This window comes from Equus caballus, chromosome 10, assembly GCF_041296265.1.
Source record: "Equus caballus isolate H_3958 breed thoroughbred chromosome 10, TB-T2T, whole genome shotgun sequence".
Taxonomy (NCBI): Eukaryota; Metazoa; Chordata; class Mammalia; order Perissodactyla; family Equidae; genus Equus; species Equus caballus.
The window spans coordinates 85,314,543-85,328,317 of NC_091693.1; the positions used below are offsets into that span (position 1 = coordinate 85,314,543).

At 40.1% G+C, this 13,775-nt stretch overlaps 1 protein-coding gene across 11 annotated transcripts in view; it reads left to right on the forward strand.

Moving 5' to 3' along the window:
• The window catches only part of LOC100073089 (ectonucleotide pyrophosphatase/phosphodiesterase family member 3), a 112,837-nt gene that overhangs the window by 33,819 nt on the left and 65,243 nt on the right, over positions 1 to 13,775 (forward strand). For 7 of the 11 annotated variants that reach the window (XR_011422216.1, XR_011422217.1, XR_002811027.2 and 4 more), the window contains exons 2-4: positions 4,251 to 4,326; positions 9,041 to 9,163; positions 10,868 to 10,993. Coding sequence is in view for 2 of the 11 variants with exons in the window: in XM_023651094.2 (XP_023506862.2) it covers positions 4,251 to 4,326; positions 9,041 to 9,163; positions 10,868 to 10,993 (325 nt within the window). In the remaining 9 variants the exon portion in view is untranslated. Of the gene's footprint in view, positions 1 to 1,086; positions 1,246 to 4,250; positions 4,327 to 9,040; positions 9,164 to 10,867; positions 10,994 to 13,775 lie in introns of those variants that run through there. The other 4 variants (XR_011422218.1, XM_005596931.4, XM_070223874.1 and 1 more) reach the window with 3 other exon arrangements.

A 13,775-nucleotide genomic window follows, 5' to 3' on the forward strand; every position in this document is an offset into this window, starting at 1 on the left:
AAGGGGTTTGATGTGATTTTCAGAAATATCCTTAACACTTATGAGTCATTGTATATTAGGATGGATTCTTATCCTCTTTCTTTCCTCTGCTTTTAGGGTTGGAATAGTTTAGAAAAGTATTTTCCAAAGAGTGGACTGCAGCCTATAGGGTTTTTACAATCTTTACGTTAGAAAAGAGTTCTTGAGCTTCATTTGACCAAAGAGGTTATCAAAGGACTGATGTTCTCTGGGATCAAGCTTTGAGAATTTCTGCCTCAGGGTCATTTCAACTAGAAGAGCTTAATGCCCACGATTTACTGTAGCACTCTTTGACCACAGTGCTATTTATTTAGCTTCTTTCATCATAAACCTGTAACCCCTTGGCTGCATGAAGGACTTGCATCAGGATGCTGTGGTCAATATATATATATAAAAGAGAGAGTTTAATTGGTTAGTGAAAGTTTCCTTGGGTTTGGGGAGTTAGAAGACTTGAGTTCTAGTTCTACCTCTGGCGTCTGGTAACTATGTGACTTGGGACAGGTGAGTCCCATCACTTAACGTCAAATAATCAGAGCCTTACTTTACTCATTTACAAAATAGGGCTGAAATGTTTATAACGGATATTGTTAAGTTTGACATGACATAATGCATATAAAAACATATCAAATTATGAACAATGTAAAAAACAAGACATAATTATCACATAATTAAGTACTTTATATAGGTTCAACAGAGTTGGAATTCCTGCTATGGTTAAAGCACATTTTTAATATGTTGGTTTTCAACTGTGACATGAAGTTTATATAAATGTAGAAACTCCCTGGAATTTCTGTAACAAGGCCTTTTGTTTTGGGTTATTTTTAAAGAAAATAAATGATCAGATTGTATTAAAATTTGATTATTGTAGCATTCTTTTTACATATATTTTGATTAGTATTTAGTATAAACTGTGAAGAGGGCAAGATTGTCTACAGTGTACCGGAAATGAACTTTCATCTCTCAACACTATTGTCACTACAATTTTTTTCCTCTCTCTCGATTGCCCAATCACTGAAGAGCTGTGACCTTCCTAAACATTTAAAAAAGTCAGCCCCACCCATGTAACTCGTACAGTTTCTCTGCCAGACTAGCAAAAGGAAGGAATACTGTAGTCTTCTAGTAAAACAGGTTTATCTAGTTAACAGAATAATGGATTCTATGCTGTCTTTATCAATGGAAGAACCTGTTAAGAAGAACTCTATTAAGAAACTTAAAATAATTTGTATTGTAAGTATACTTTTCAATTCTAGTCTTTCTAGCATTGTGACAAATGTTAAGTGTATGACTCCCCTTTTATATTTGTTTGCGTTGCTATTTAAATGTAATGTTTTGAGTAATTGTGTTCAGTTTTATCCCTTATGACAACTCTAATGCCAAGTTAATACTTTTAATCATATTTTACAAATTTGAGTAACAGCAAATTAATATTTGATCAATCTAAAAAGTTGGGATCAGTGGCAGGACACTTTGCGGCATTGATTTTACTCTGATTATAATTGGTAACCTCCAAAGTTACCTTTTTATTGCATGAATATTTTAAGACCAGAGAGTGAGAAATTAAAATCACCAATCTTATATTCTTTATTGGACTGCTGATTTTATCTCATTTTATTTAACTCCTAGAGATAGTCTCTTTTGACTATTTTCACTTCGTTATTCCTTTATATGGTAAGATCTTCCCTGTCATGAAAAAAAATCTTTCTTTGATTGTATTACTCTTTCTTTTTCCTTTACCATCAAACTTTTGGGAAAGAGGGAGTTGTGTCCACTGCCTGGGTTTTCTCACTACCCAACTTCTGTTCTCTGGCTTTGTGCTTACTGTCATCCCCTCGAAAGTTGGTCCTTCTCCCCTGTCCTTGTCCTGCTGAGTATCCATAACAACAATATATGGATGTTGTTGAGTATTTTCTCATTTTGAATTGTTCTCTCCCTTTGCTTGAATGATGGCCTTGAAATTTCCATTTTTATGATGTTTCTCCTTACTTGCGTTCTTGGCTGATTTATCTTTCTTCTCATTGCACGTTGCACATAGTGTTCCACCAAACCCTGTCTAAGGATCTTTGCTTCGGGCAACCTCATCTTCTTTCATGGTTTTAAGAGTCATATTCTCAACTGAGAATTCTAAGTAAGCCGCCAGCTCTAACCTCTTGCTGAGTTTTGGTCACAGAATTTCAGATGCCTGCTTGCCTTCTCCTCATCCAGGACCTCAGGCCAAAATCAAGTGCACAAAATTCTCTCGCCTATCCTGCTGCAGTTTTCTCCTGACTTCCCTACTCTAGTTAGTGTCACCACCGTTCCGTGACTCAAGCACAGTTTCGAGGAGTAAATGAAACATGTGGAAGCACTGGGCCCAGTGACTGGAACAAAGGAGACCGTGAAGACATTCTATTTATTCAGTATTCTTCTGGGAACTTTGAGTGGTCTTCTAGCTCTTAGGCCGTTTATTATATTTATCCTATCTCACAAAGTCAGGAAATTATAAACTCCTTGGGAAGAAAACCTGGACATCATTTATTTCCCTTCTTTGTGTCTTTCTCGGGTTTTTTAGTACATATAATATTTTAAAATCGTAGTTTGAAAGGTACCCTAATATTCCCAAATTTTAACGAAAGTTTCAATTAACAAATTTAAAAGTATGTACTGTGTTTCTAGGATGTTTTATTCAGCTGAGCCAAAGCCAAATGCTGCGTTCTCAGTGACTGCTGGAGCCTAGAGTGCTCCTCTCTGCACTTTGTAGAGAGCTTGAGATAGGTTAAGATACAGATGCACCTCGATATCAAGAAACTTATTCAGAAGTACATATTTAGAGCAAATGAATATATGGGAGATTAAAAATGAAACTTCTTACTCTCAAGGAGCTTACAGAATAATGCAGCGAGACGCTAAGATTTAACACTACACAGTTTTGAAGCCTCCCAAGGACAGCAAGATGTTTATTTTTCCAGCAAGTTTGAATGGTGAATGGACCAGCCATAACATGTCAACCAAACTATGCCAATTGGTAAATCTATGATGCATGAAATTTACCATGGGAAAGTTTCCCAGTGTTTTGTTGCCTGGTAGTATTCCTAGCCACGCTCCCCTGTGGCTTTCGAGCGTCATAATAAGGAACTAAGTGCGAATGCTGTTATTTAATAACTGTTTATGTCCCCCTTTTCCTCTCCATCCTCTCCACTGAATGTACACCTGCTGGAGGGTCATTGACCCTTGGGATAGCTTTGAAACTTCATATGATCATTGTTTTCATAGTTTTAACATATTTCCCCAATTGTTGAATTCTCTTGTACTGTAAGAGTTAGATATGTTAATTTTTCAGTTGATTTTCAGAATAAATATAAACAAAAAATCAGTAGTTTATGTAGGTCTTTATTATCTAAGCAAATTTTGATGCTATATTTTTCTCCTTCATAAAAGTGGTATATTTTAAACCACAACAAAAGTTACTGGTAGTGTAAAACAGTTTCCTAAACAATCTGTGTGTGTTGCATTTATATTCTTTATGGCAATACATGGTATTCAAGCTCTATCATCCAGCATGCTTATCATTGGACTTGATGGATGGAGAAAGAGGTCAGTGGGAAGAATTCTCTTTAATTATGTCACAGTTTAATTCTAGTCAGAGCATAAAGTCCACTACACTGAAGAGCTTTGTCAGCAGTCGTGGTAATGAATGACACACACGATTTTTGGTCACACAGCTTCCAAGTTACCCTAAATCATTAGATTGAGCTGTAGATGAAAGCAGATTGTTTGCCAGTTAATTAATTGGACACTGTATTTTTAAGATGTTAAGTATTCTCATTATCTTCTGATGAACGGGGTAGGGAAAAAGAACCCTGCTCCCTAGGAATGAAGTAGTTAACATTTCACAGTTTTGGAATGCTTTTAGAGAAATGATTTCCAAACAGCTCTCTAGTTAAGAAAGAAAACTGGGCAAAAGGTAAATGGCTCCATTGGTTTCCTTCACACTTTAACTCAATCTGGGATTAAGCTCACTGGGACTCCTGTATGTGAATTTGAAGATCTGTAATAAATAGTGTTTAAAAATTCTTCCCAAACCTGTATTTCCAGGCATTAAATATAATTACGTACCTCTATCATTGTTGGATCTGGTGTCAGGCATAACTAGCACACTGTGTGCCCTTAATATTCACTGAGGGAGGTTGGTTGTCTTAGGGAGGATTTCCGTACATTTTAAAATATTGTAAGGTCACTTTCCTTTTTTGTAATAGGTTCTTCTCGCTTGGTTGGTGATTGTGTCACTTGGATTAGGGCTGGGCCTTGGACTCAGGCAACCGGAAAAGCAAGGTATACCCCTCAGCAATGCCTCGGAACACGCTATGGTGCCGCTTGCCCCTCACCTTCACCTGTGAACACGTGTGCACTCCTCTCCCAAGCTCTTTCTCTCCTCCATGTGGCGCTCTCTTACGAGGCTTCTCCTTCTGCCAACCCCACTTACTGGGAGCCCGCATCCCTGGTTGGCACTGTCCACTGTCTTTTCTGGATTTCGCTTTTGCCCTCCTCCCCCTGCTCCTTTGCGATTCATATCACTCCAGAGTTTTCTCTGACTTTTCCTCACCTTCATCGAGGACTTTGATCCCTGATCAGAGCTTCCTTCTGTCCCCGCTCCTCCTCTAATCTTTACTGTCTGGTGATAAACTTGGCCTCGAAAGTCTTGGTTGCTCCATTCCCAGGACCTCCTGCCCCACTCCTGTCCCTTGATATCACGTTAGTGTTGCTCCATCCCTGAAATCTCCCTGTGTCTTGGTTGGGCAGTGTCACATTCCTGCAACATAGTGCAGAATAAAAGCTTCACATTTTTTCTCTCGTAAGAAGGAAAAAAAAAAAGGAGATCATGCCCCAAAATATCAATAGACCTCATGTTTCTTTTGTCATATCCCGTTAGTATGCATAGTAAATAAACCACTTACAAGTGGCTCTATAAAAAGCACTTTCTATAGTCTTGTCATGTGTTGTTTTGACACTTGTACTAAGGGGAAGTATGAGGTCAAATGTTAGATCATTTATTCCCCTTTTTAATTTGGCTGATTAACTACTAGTTTGACTCCAGTGGGGAAAGTCTTCTCACTCCTTCATTAGGGAAGATGACTGACAATCTCCAGTTATGTTTCCATTTAAGAATTAACCATCACTCAGTACCCCTAGTGTAACAGGGGAGCACAGTGGAACAGAAAAGGTGGGCATTAGCTGGAAAATTACTGTCTTTTCTTGCTCCCTTGGCTCTTGTGTTTCTGAACTACAGTACCAGTCCTAGATCTAAGAGATGTCAGCAGGGCATTTTGGTAGTAATATTCTGATGTTAGCGTACACAGATGAATGTCATTTCTTGCTTATTTTGTCCCACAGATCACAAATTAATTGCAAGAGGCATATACTAATCTCTGAAAAAAATCTCGTATTATTCCAGCTCTTTCATTCCCGTCCTTCCTTTAGTACAACTGCTGGTTGGCTTCCCCGAGTCATTGTTCCTTATTCTCTCCCTTCATCTCAGTCCATCAGCCCTCATGTGGCATCGTGCCCTTCCCCCTCCCTCTCCGCCCTCCCAGAGCCTTGATATTTAACTCCAGTCCCTCTTTGCCAGCCTCCTTAACATATGCAGTCCCTCATTCTTCCATCACAACTGTTTCCTAATACCCCACCCTGGACTGTTTTCACCATTCTCCACTCCCATTAAACCACTTTTCATAGGCAATCTATTTTTTTCTAGTTTGAGTTTTTAAACTAGTTTTTCTTGTTTGAGTTTTTATGCATTCTTACAAATTTATTATGCATGCACACACTTTTTACTTATGCTTTTACAGTTGAGTGCTGACTATGTGCTAGGTACTATTCTAATTACTGAGGATACATTGGTGAAGAAAACAGCCAAAAATCCTTCAAAGAGTTTACATTTTAGCAGGGAATACAGAGAATAAAAATGTAAATAAGCAAAATATATATTATATGATAGGGAAAATGCTAAGGAATAAGTAAACCTAAAAAAAGGAAATATGAAATATTGAGTGAGGGTAGGGTGGGGTGTGTGTATGAAGTAACTTTTGTAAAGAGCTGAAGGAAGTGAGGGGGAAACAGGGATATTTTGGGGATGAACAGTCCAGGCAAGAGGAAACAGCAGGAGGGAAGGGCCTGGAGCATGCCTGGGCTGTGAAGAATGCCATTTAGAGAATAACAGGAAGATCAGTGAGCTAGAGCTAAGAGGACCAGAGGGAGGGAGTCATCAAACAAGATCGACCAAGAGGAGCCAGATCAGAGAGGGGTTGGTGGGCCACAGTATGGCCTTTGGCTTCCCTTCTGAGTGTGATGGGAAGTGATTGGAGGTTTTGAGCAGAGGAATGACATGCTATGCTTTGCTTTTCAACACAATCACTCAGGCTGCTGTGTTATAAATAAATTGCAGAGTGAAACTAGGTTGAGAGAGACCAGTTAGGAAATTATTGCAATGACACAGACAATCCTTATGTCTTAGACCAGGGTGGGAGCATTGTAAGTCGTGAGAAAGCTTTGGATTCTGGATATCTTTTGATGTGGTAGATAGATTTTATTGACAGATTGGCTTTGGAGTGAGAAAGAGAGGAGTCGAGAATGACCTCAAGATTTTTGGCATGAGCACCTGAAAATATGACATTTCCATAATTGAGATGGCGAAGACTGTAGAAGGAGCTGATTTCAGGAGAATAATCAGGAGTTTCTTTGGGATGTGTTAAATTTGAAATATCTACTAGGTGTCCAAGTAGAAAAGTGAAGATGGTAGTTAGATGGTAGTTGAAGCTGACTTTAGTGGGCAAGTCCTGGCTGGACGTACAATGTGGCTTCTATCAGCATAATAAGTGGAATTTAAAGAACTGTGACCAGGGCACGCCACCTTTAAAGGATTGGGTAGGTGAGGGGGAAAAGAGCACAGAAGGAGACTAGGAAGGAGTGCCTAGGAGTGTGGGAGGAAAGCCAGGTGATTGTTGAGTCCTGGAATCCAAGTGTGGGAAATGTTTCAGAGGAGGAGAGTGAATGTAAAAATGTAAAGGCCTTTTATGTAAATGATATATAAAAGTTTTTGTCTTCCTTTTTCACTGAGTATTTTTTAAGATCCTTCTAAATTGCTATGCTTGCAATCACTTCTTATGCATCTATCTACTTACTACATAGCACTCTTTGGCATGTATCCAACACACCATTTGACTTACGCCCTCTACCAGTGCTGGATACCCAAGTGACTTTAGTTCCCTGACACCACGTAAATCCTGCAGGTTCCCTAATGGATCTGTGTTGGATTTGCTTTGTCACATAATTTGCTCTGTCCCAGTAATGGCAGTCCTGGATCTTAGGGTTTACATTTTAGCTTGAGTAAGTAGTCCCTGGTTGCTTTCTAGAATGGCTGCCACAGCATACCCTGCCTTTACCATGCTTTCCACTAACCCTGGCATTATCTGGCTCCCTCATTTTTGGCAGTTAGAGTTGGGTATAGAGTGAGATGTTTAATTTTAATTTGTGTTTCTCTGTCCTGCTGCTCCAGTCTGTGTTGCTTGCTCTCTTGGTTTGTTTGGTGTATGGTTGGTGTTTCCTTAGCCTCTCCATTGTGCTGGATCTCATATTTTTTGGATCTCTTTTTTTTGTTTTACTTACTCATTTGGCTGAAGAACATCCTTCAGTAACTTTGTAATATAGGATGCATGAGAGACATAACTTGAGTGCTTACCTGTCTAAAGACGTGTTCATCATCCTAACCTAACACTTGAGAGGTTGGCTAGATATTGAATTCTAAGATGAAAATAATTTTCCTCCACAAATTTGAAGATGTTACCTTCCTATCTTCTGGCTTCCAGTGTCCTTATTAAGAAATTTGATAATGTTCTGACTTGTGACCCTTTATGGGTTGCTCATAATCTTTCTCTGGGAGCTTTCAAGATCTCTTTATCCCTGCTGATCGCTTGGAGTGAGTTTTGCCCTAGGAAAATGGGTGAGCAATTTCATTGTAATAATTTACACTCGTTGGTTCTGGGAAATTTTCTAAATATGATTTCTTTGATAATATCTTCTCCATTTTCTTTGTTTTCACTTTTAGGTACTACCTCCCAGTTTTGAGGTCAACTAAATAGTGCCTTTAATTACATCTGTAATTACATTACATTTATTACTATAAATGTACTTAATTACTATAAATGTAATTACATTTAATTACATCTTTTCCATATAAGGCAACATATTGATAGTCTTGGGGATTAGGGCATGGAATCTTCTTGGGAACCGTAATTCTCCCTACCACACCCCTCTATTGAATTTTTTATTACTGCTCTCATGTTTTTATTTCCAAGAGCACTCTGAATGTTATTTCTCTCTTTTTAATTATAGCTTTCTTTCTTATTTCATGGATGTAATATCTTCTCTTTGCAGAGGATCTCAATATTAGTTATGTGTGTGTGTGTTTGTGCACGTGTGTAACTCTTCTGCTCCTTGCATTGTTTCCTTTTCCACCAAGTTTTTCTTTTTTCCTGTTTGTTTTGGTCTTTGTCTTTCATGCTGGATGCTCCCTGCCATACTCAGATGTCTGGTAGCCATCTTTTCACATTTAAGAGTAAGGCTGATTCATCTTTTCTCATCATAGCTACTCCTCTGTGTCTGCTGTCCCTGTGATGAGAGCCACTCCTCCTAATTTCCTCCAGATTATGAACCTTCTATTCTCTAGTAGGAGGTGGGGCAGGTAGTCGTGGCTCCATATCCAGACTTTCAACCAATTCCACTATGTTTAGCCTCTGCCTGTCCCACCCACTGTCATCTTATAGTGCCTGGTGTCTCTGAGTCTGGAACCTCTCTAGGGTCCTAGGGGAAAATCACTCATTATTTATCACTCTTTATTTATTACTTTGCACTGATGGATCATACAGCACCATAACAATTACCTAGTTGTCTGTCATAGTCTGTGCTAGTACTTCTGTGTGCTTCTACCATCTAGCTATGAGATATTGGATACTCTCTAAGCATTGATTTCCTTATTTCCTTCACTCTACAGGCAGCTGCAGGAGAAGATGCTTTGATTCTTCATATAGAGGATTGGAGGGCTGCAGGTGTGATGTGGGATGTAAAGACCGAGGCGACTGCTGCTGGGATTTTGAAGACACCTGTGTGGAATCAAGTATGAATTCCAAGCATAAGTTTATTAGCACATTGATTGTGCCATCATTGCTGCACGCGCAAATGCTCACCACACACCTTGTGATCAGTTTGCTAGGGCTGCTGTAACAAAGTGCCAAAGACTGGGTGGATTACACCACAGAAATTCCTTTTTTCACAGTTCTAGAAGCCAGAAGTCCAAGATCTTTGTTTCTTCTGAACACTGAGAGAAACTCTGTTCCGTGCCTCTCTCCTAGCCTCTATTGGGGTGCTGGCGATCTTGGCGTTCTCTGCCTTGTGGCAGCCTAACTCCAAACTCTGCCTTCATCTTCATGCGGGTTCTCCCTGAGTCTTCACAGTCCTCCCTGTGTGTGTCCGTGTTCAAACTTCCCCTTTTTGTAAGAACCCCCGCCACGCTGGATTAGGGCCCGTCCTAATGTTCTCACTTTAACGTGATTATCTGCAAAGATCCTTTTCTAAAGTCAAGTCACATTCATGGCAGCGAGGGTTAGGACTTCCACGTTTCTGAGGGCGTACAATTAAACCCATAACGTCTTGTATGCAGGAGCTAGGATTATGCTGTCTCCCTTTGCAGTGCTAAATGCAGAATCTACACTTCAGTTAGCTGAGGTTGAGGAATAACCTACAGCAGATGAAATGCCACATAATTGCTTATGTTTCCATGGAGTTTCACTATGGTGTAAGTTAATGCTCTTATTTAGTTTCATTTTCAGTAGTTCTCAGATTTCAGGTGCATAAGGCTCACTAGGAAGGCTGGTGATTCTTGGTGATTCTGATGCCAGCGTCCTCAGAACACAACTTAAGAAACTTTGTTCTCTAGGTGGAAGACACAGTTTGCAATGTTTGATTTCTAAGAAATCAGGGAAGGTGGGGAGTCTAGAGGATCAGGAGAGTGAAGGTTAGAACAGTAGAGCTCCTTACGTTATGCTCTCTGCGAAGGGCAGGAGGGAGGGGATGACCTAGTCTAGATAAAGTCTGTATTCCCTTTCCTTAATCTCCTGAAATCTTTTCTTTCTTAGTAAATACTAAACAGTGAGGAATGAAGAATGCTGTGCACAACTGAAGCACGCAGCAGCCCCCTCTCCCATGGGTCTGTCTAAGCGCAGGACTGATAGTGATTGTAGTCACTGCTCCCAAGCAGGTGCGCTGGGAAGCAGCCTCACTGCAGCCCCTGGTTGTTCTTAGCGTCGGGACTTGTTTAAACTGACCTCGTCCTAAGTCTATAGCCGGGGAGACACCAGAGGCCTGGTGGGGAGCTGCTGTACCACTGCTGTCACTCTCAGCTGGGAGGCCCCTGACCTGCCTTCACTCTTACGGGCCTGACCATGCTCCTGTTCCTTCCTTGCTGCCTGTCTGTAGACAAGGCTGGGCAAGGCTGCTCTTGAGTGGGAGCAATCGCTGAGGGTTAGTGGTGCTTCACCATCGGGAGCTCCTACCCTTGGGTGAGAATGGGATTGATGTTTAGAGTTTCTCCAAACTCAGAGGTGAACCTCTCTAGGTAGCCCAGCATCTCTCTCTGCGACTCATGCCAAATGAAGAAAAGTGGTGGACTGTCCCTTATTTGTGTTATGTAATTTCATTTACTAATGCAGGTAAATCAAGAATTTGTACAATAAGACAGGGTGAAATGCATTAAATTTATATTTTTAGTATTGGATACTTAAAATAAGTTAAATGCTCAGAACTGAATTGTGTAATTTTACAGCTCGAATATGGACCTGCAATGCGTTTCGTTGTGGGGAGACCAGACTAGAATCCAGCCTTTGCTCTTGTTCAGATGACTGTTTGCAGAGGAAAGACTGCTGTACTAACTATAAGAGTGTTTGCCAAGGTAAGCAGAGGATGTTGACCCATTTGCCTCTGAGAGTGCAGTGACCTGAAGCTGGCTTAGGCTGCAAAAATTTAAACAAGTCAGAGAATCTTTAGCTAGTCCATATAGAAGAAAAGACGAAATGTGTTCACTGTGGGAAGAAATGTGGTTTTTGCACCATAGAGGAAGGGAGGTCATATCATAGATATTAGTGAAAAGAAGAGAAAGCTTAAAGTCCTGTATTTCTCTGTAAGGCATGGTCTTTTTCAGTCCAGTGACTCTTCTAGACTTTTGGTTTGGGACACCAGATGGCATATCCTAAAGGCAAAACCTCATGAAAGAGGTTATCTGGAGCAAACATTGGTTCATTATACCTATGTTATTGTTGAAACAACTGTGTCCTGAGAGGTTCAGTTATGGATTTAGGATCCCCAGGGAGTTAATGCAGAGCCAAAATTATAATCCAGGTTATTCAGTTTTGATTCCACTTGCTGGCCAGTGGTGTAGCAGTTAAGTTCGCACACTCTACCTTGGTCACCTGGGGTTCATGGGTTCAGATCCTGAATGCGGACCTACACATTGCTCATCAAGCCCTGCTATGGTGGCATCCCATATACAAAAATAAAGGAATATTGGCACAGATGGTAGCTCAGGGACAATCTTCCTTAAGCAAAAAGACAAAGATTGGCAATGGATGTTATCTTAGGGACAGTCTTCCTCATGAAAAAAAAGGCTGAAGTGGTAACTCTGTTTTTACATAATATTTCTTGATATTTATAGTGAATATTATATCATTAAAAATCCCTCTGAGCGATGTCCGCATAATGGCGGAGTGAGTTCTTCCCTCAGTCTCTTCCCTTTAGTTACAAGTAAATGGACATTCATTAACCAGCAGAAGACTTTCTACACAGCCCAACAGGATTTTTTTTTTTTTAGAATGAACACATGCTAAAGATTTATTAACTAAAAATGTATTAACTAAATGTGAAGAGTTAGCTAAAGACTTATTAACTCATTAATTATTGAATTAGCAAGATAATAAAGCTGTTCAAAGAGTATTTTGAAGAACTGGGTAGGGGCCGGCTCTGTGGCCAAGTGGTTAAGTTCACATGCTCCACTTCGGTGGCCTGGGATTTCGCTGGTTCGGATCCTGGGTGTAGACATGGCACCGCTCATCAGGCCATGCTGAGGCGGCGTCCCACATGCCACAACCAGAAGGACCTGCAACTAAAAATAAACAACTATGTACCGGGGGGCTTTGGTAAAAAAAGGAAAAATAAAATCTTTAAAAAAAAAGAACTGGATTTAAGAAGAATTTTAGAATAAGACTGATCTATAGGGCAGTAAAAAAATGTAACCTTGGGGGCTGTCGTTTCTACCTGACAGAAATTATTTGCATTTCCACTGTATCTACCTTCAAGTTAATACCTAATTCCACAAAGTCTAAGATCTTAATTCATGTACAAGTCATACAAAAAGGTCTGTTCAAAAGTCAAACAAAGGAACGTTACCCTAGATAATGAAATAATCCATGAGCGGGCTGGTTAAACGATGCCCCAGTGTGACACTAAAGCACACACTGCACTCTGCCTTACAGCCAACCAACAGGATTTTTGAGAGATCTACACATCTGAAGGTGGATTGACTGGATCTCTGGGAGGCAGTGGAATTAAGTAAGCTCACCCCCTTCCCCTCCCCAGTGGCAGCAAGACAGTTCATGGATCCTCACACAGCATCTACTCACAACTGTAAGAGAATGTAGGGACAACCTGGCATGCGCAGATGCTTTTGGAGTTGCAGCCCAGCCTGCAGGATTGCCCAATGTGCCGTGGTGACCCCACCCATGGGAATGCTCTACAGCAAGTGGCATGGCTTAGCCTCCAAAGAGATTGAAACTCTAAGCAAAAAAAACAAACAAAACTTCTGGATATGAAGAACACACTTAATGAGATTTTTAAAAATCTAGAGTCCTTAATAAATAGAGCTGATGTTATAGAGGATAGAATTAGTGATTTAGAGGATAGAAATATAGAAATGCTTCAGGTGGAGGAGGAGAGAGAACTAAGATTTTTTAAAAATGGGGAAATTCTTCAAGAAATGTCCAACTCAATTAGGAAAAGCAACATAAAGTTAAAGGTATTCCAGACAGAATGGGGAAATTCTTCAAGAAATGTCCAGCTCAATTAGGAAAAGCAATATACAGTTAAAGGTATTCCAGACAGAGAAGAGAGGGAGAAAGGAGCAGAGAGCTCATTCAAAGAAATAATAGCCGAGAACTTCCCAAATCTGGCGAAGAAACTATACTTACAAGTACATGCAGCCAAAAGAACTCCTAATTACATCAGTGCATAAAGACCTTCTCCCAGGCGTGTACTATTAAAACTGGCAAAAGTAAATGATAAAGAAAAAATATTGAGGGCTGCAAGGCAGAAGAAAATAACTTACAGAGGAATCCCTATCAGGCTTTAAGTGGATTTCTTGGCAGAAACCCTATACACTAGGAGAAAATGGAATGATATATTCAAAATGCTAAAGAACAAAAACTTTCAAGCCATTTATGATAAAAACTCTGAACAAAATGGGCATAGAAGGAAACTACCTCAATATAATAAAGGCCATATACGACAAACCCATAGCTAACATCATACTCAATGGGCAGAAACTGAACGCCATCCCCCTGAAAACGGGAACGAGACAAGGATGCCCTCTATCACCACTCTTATTTAACATAGTACTGGAGGTCCTGGCCAGAGCAATCAGGCAAGAAAAAGGAATAAAAGGAATCCAAATAGGGAGGGGAGAA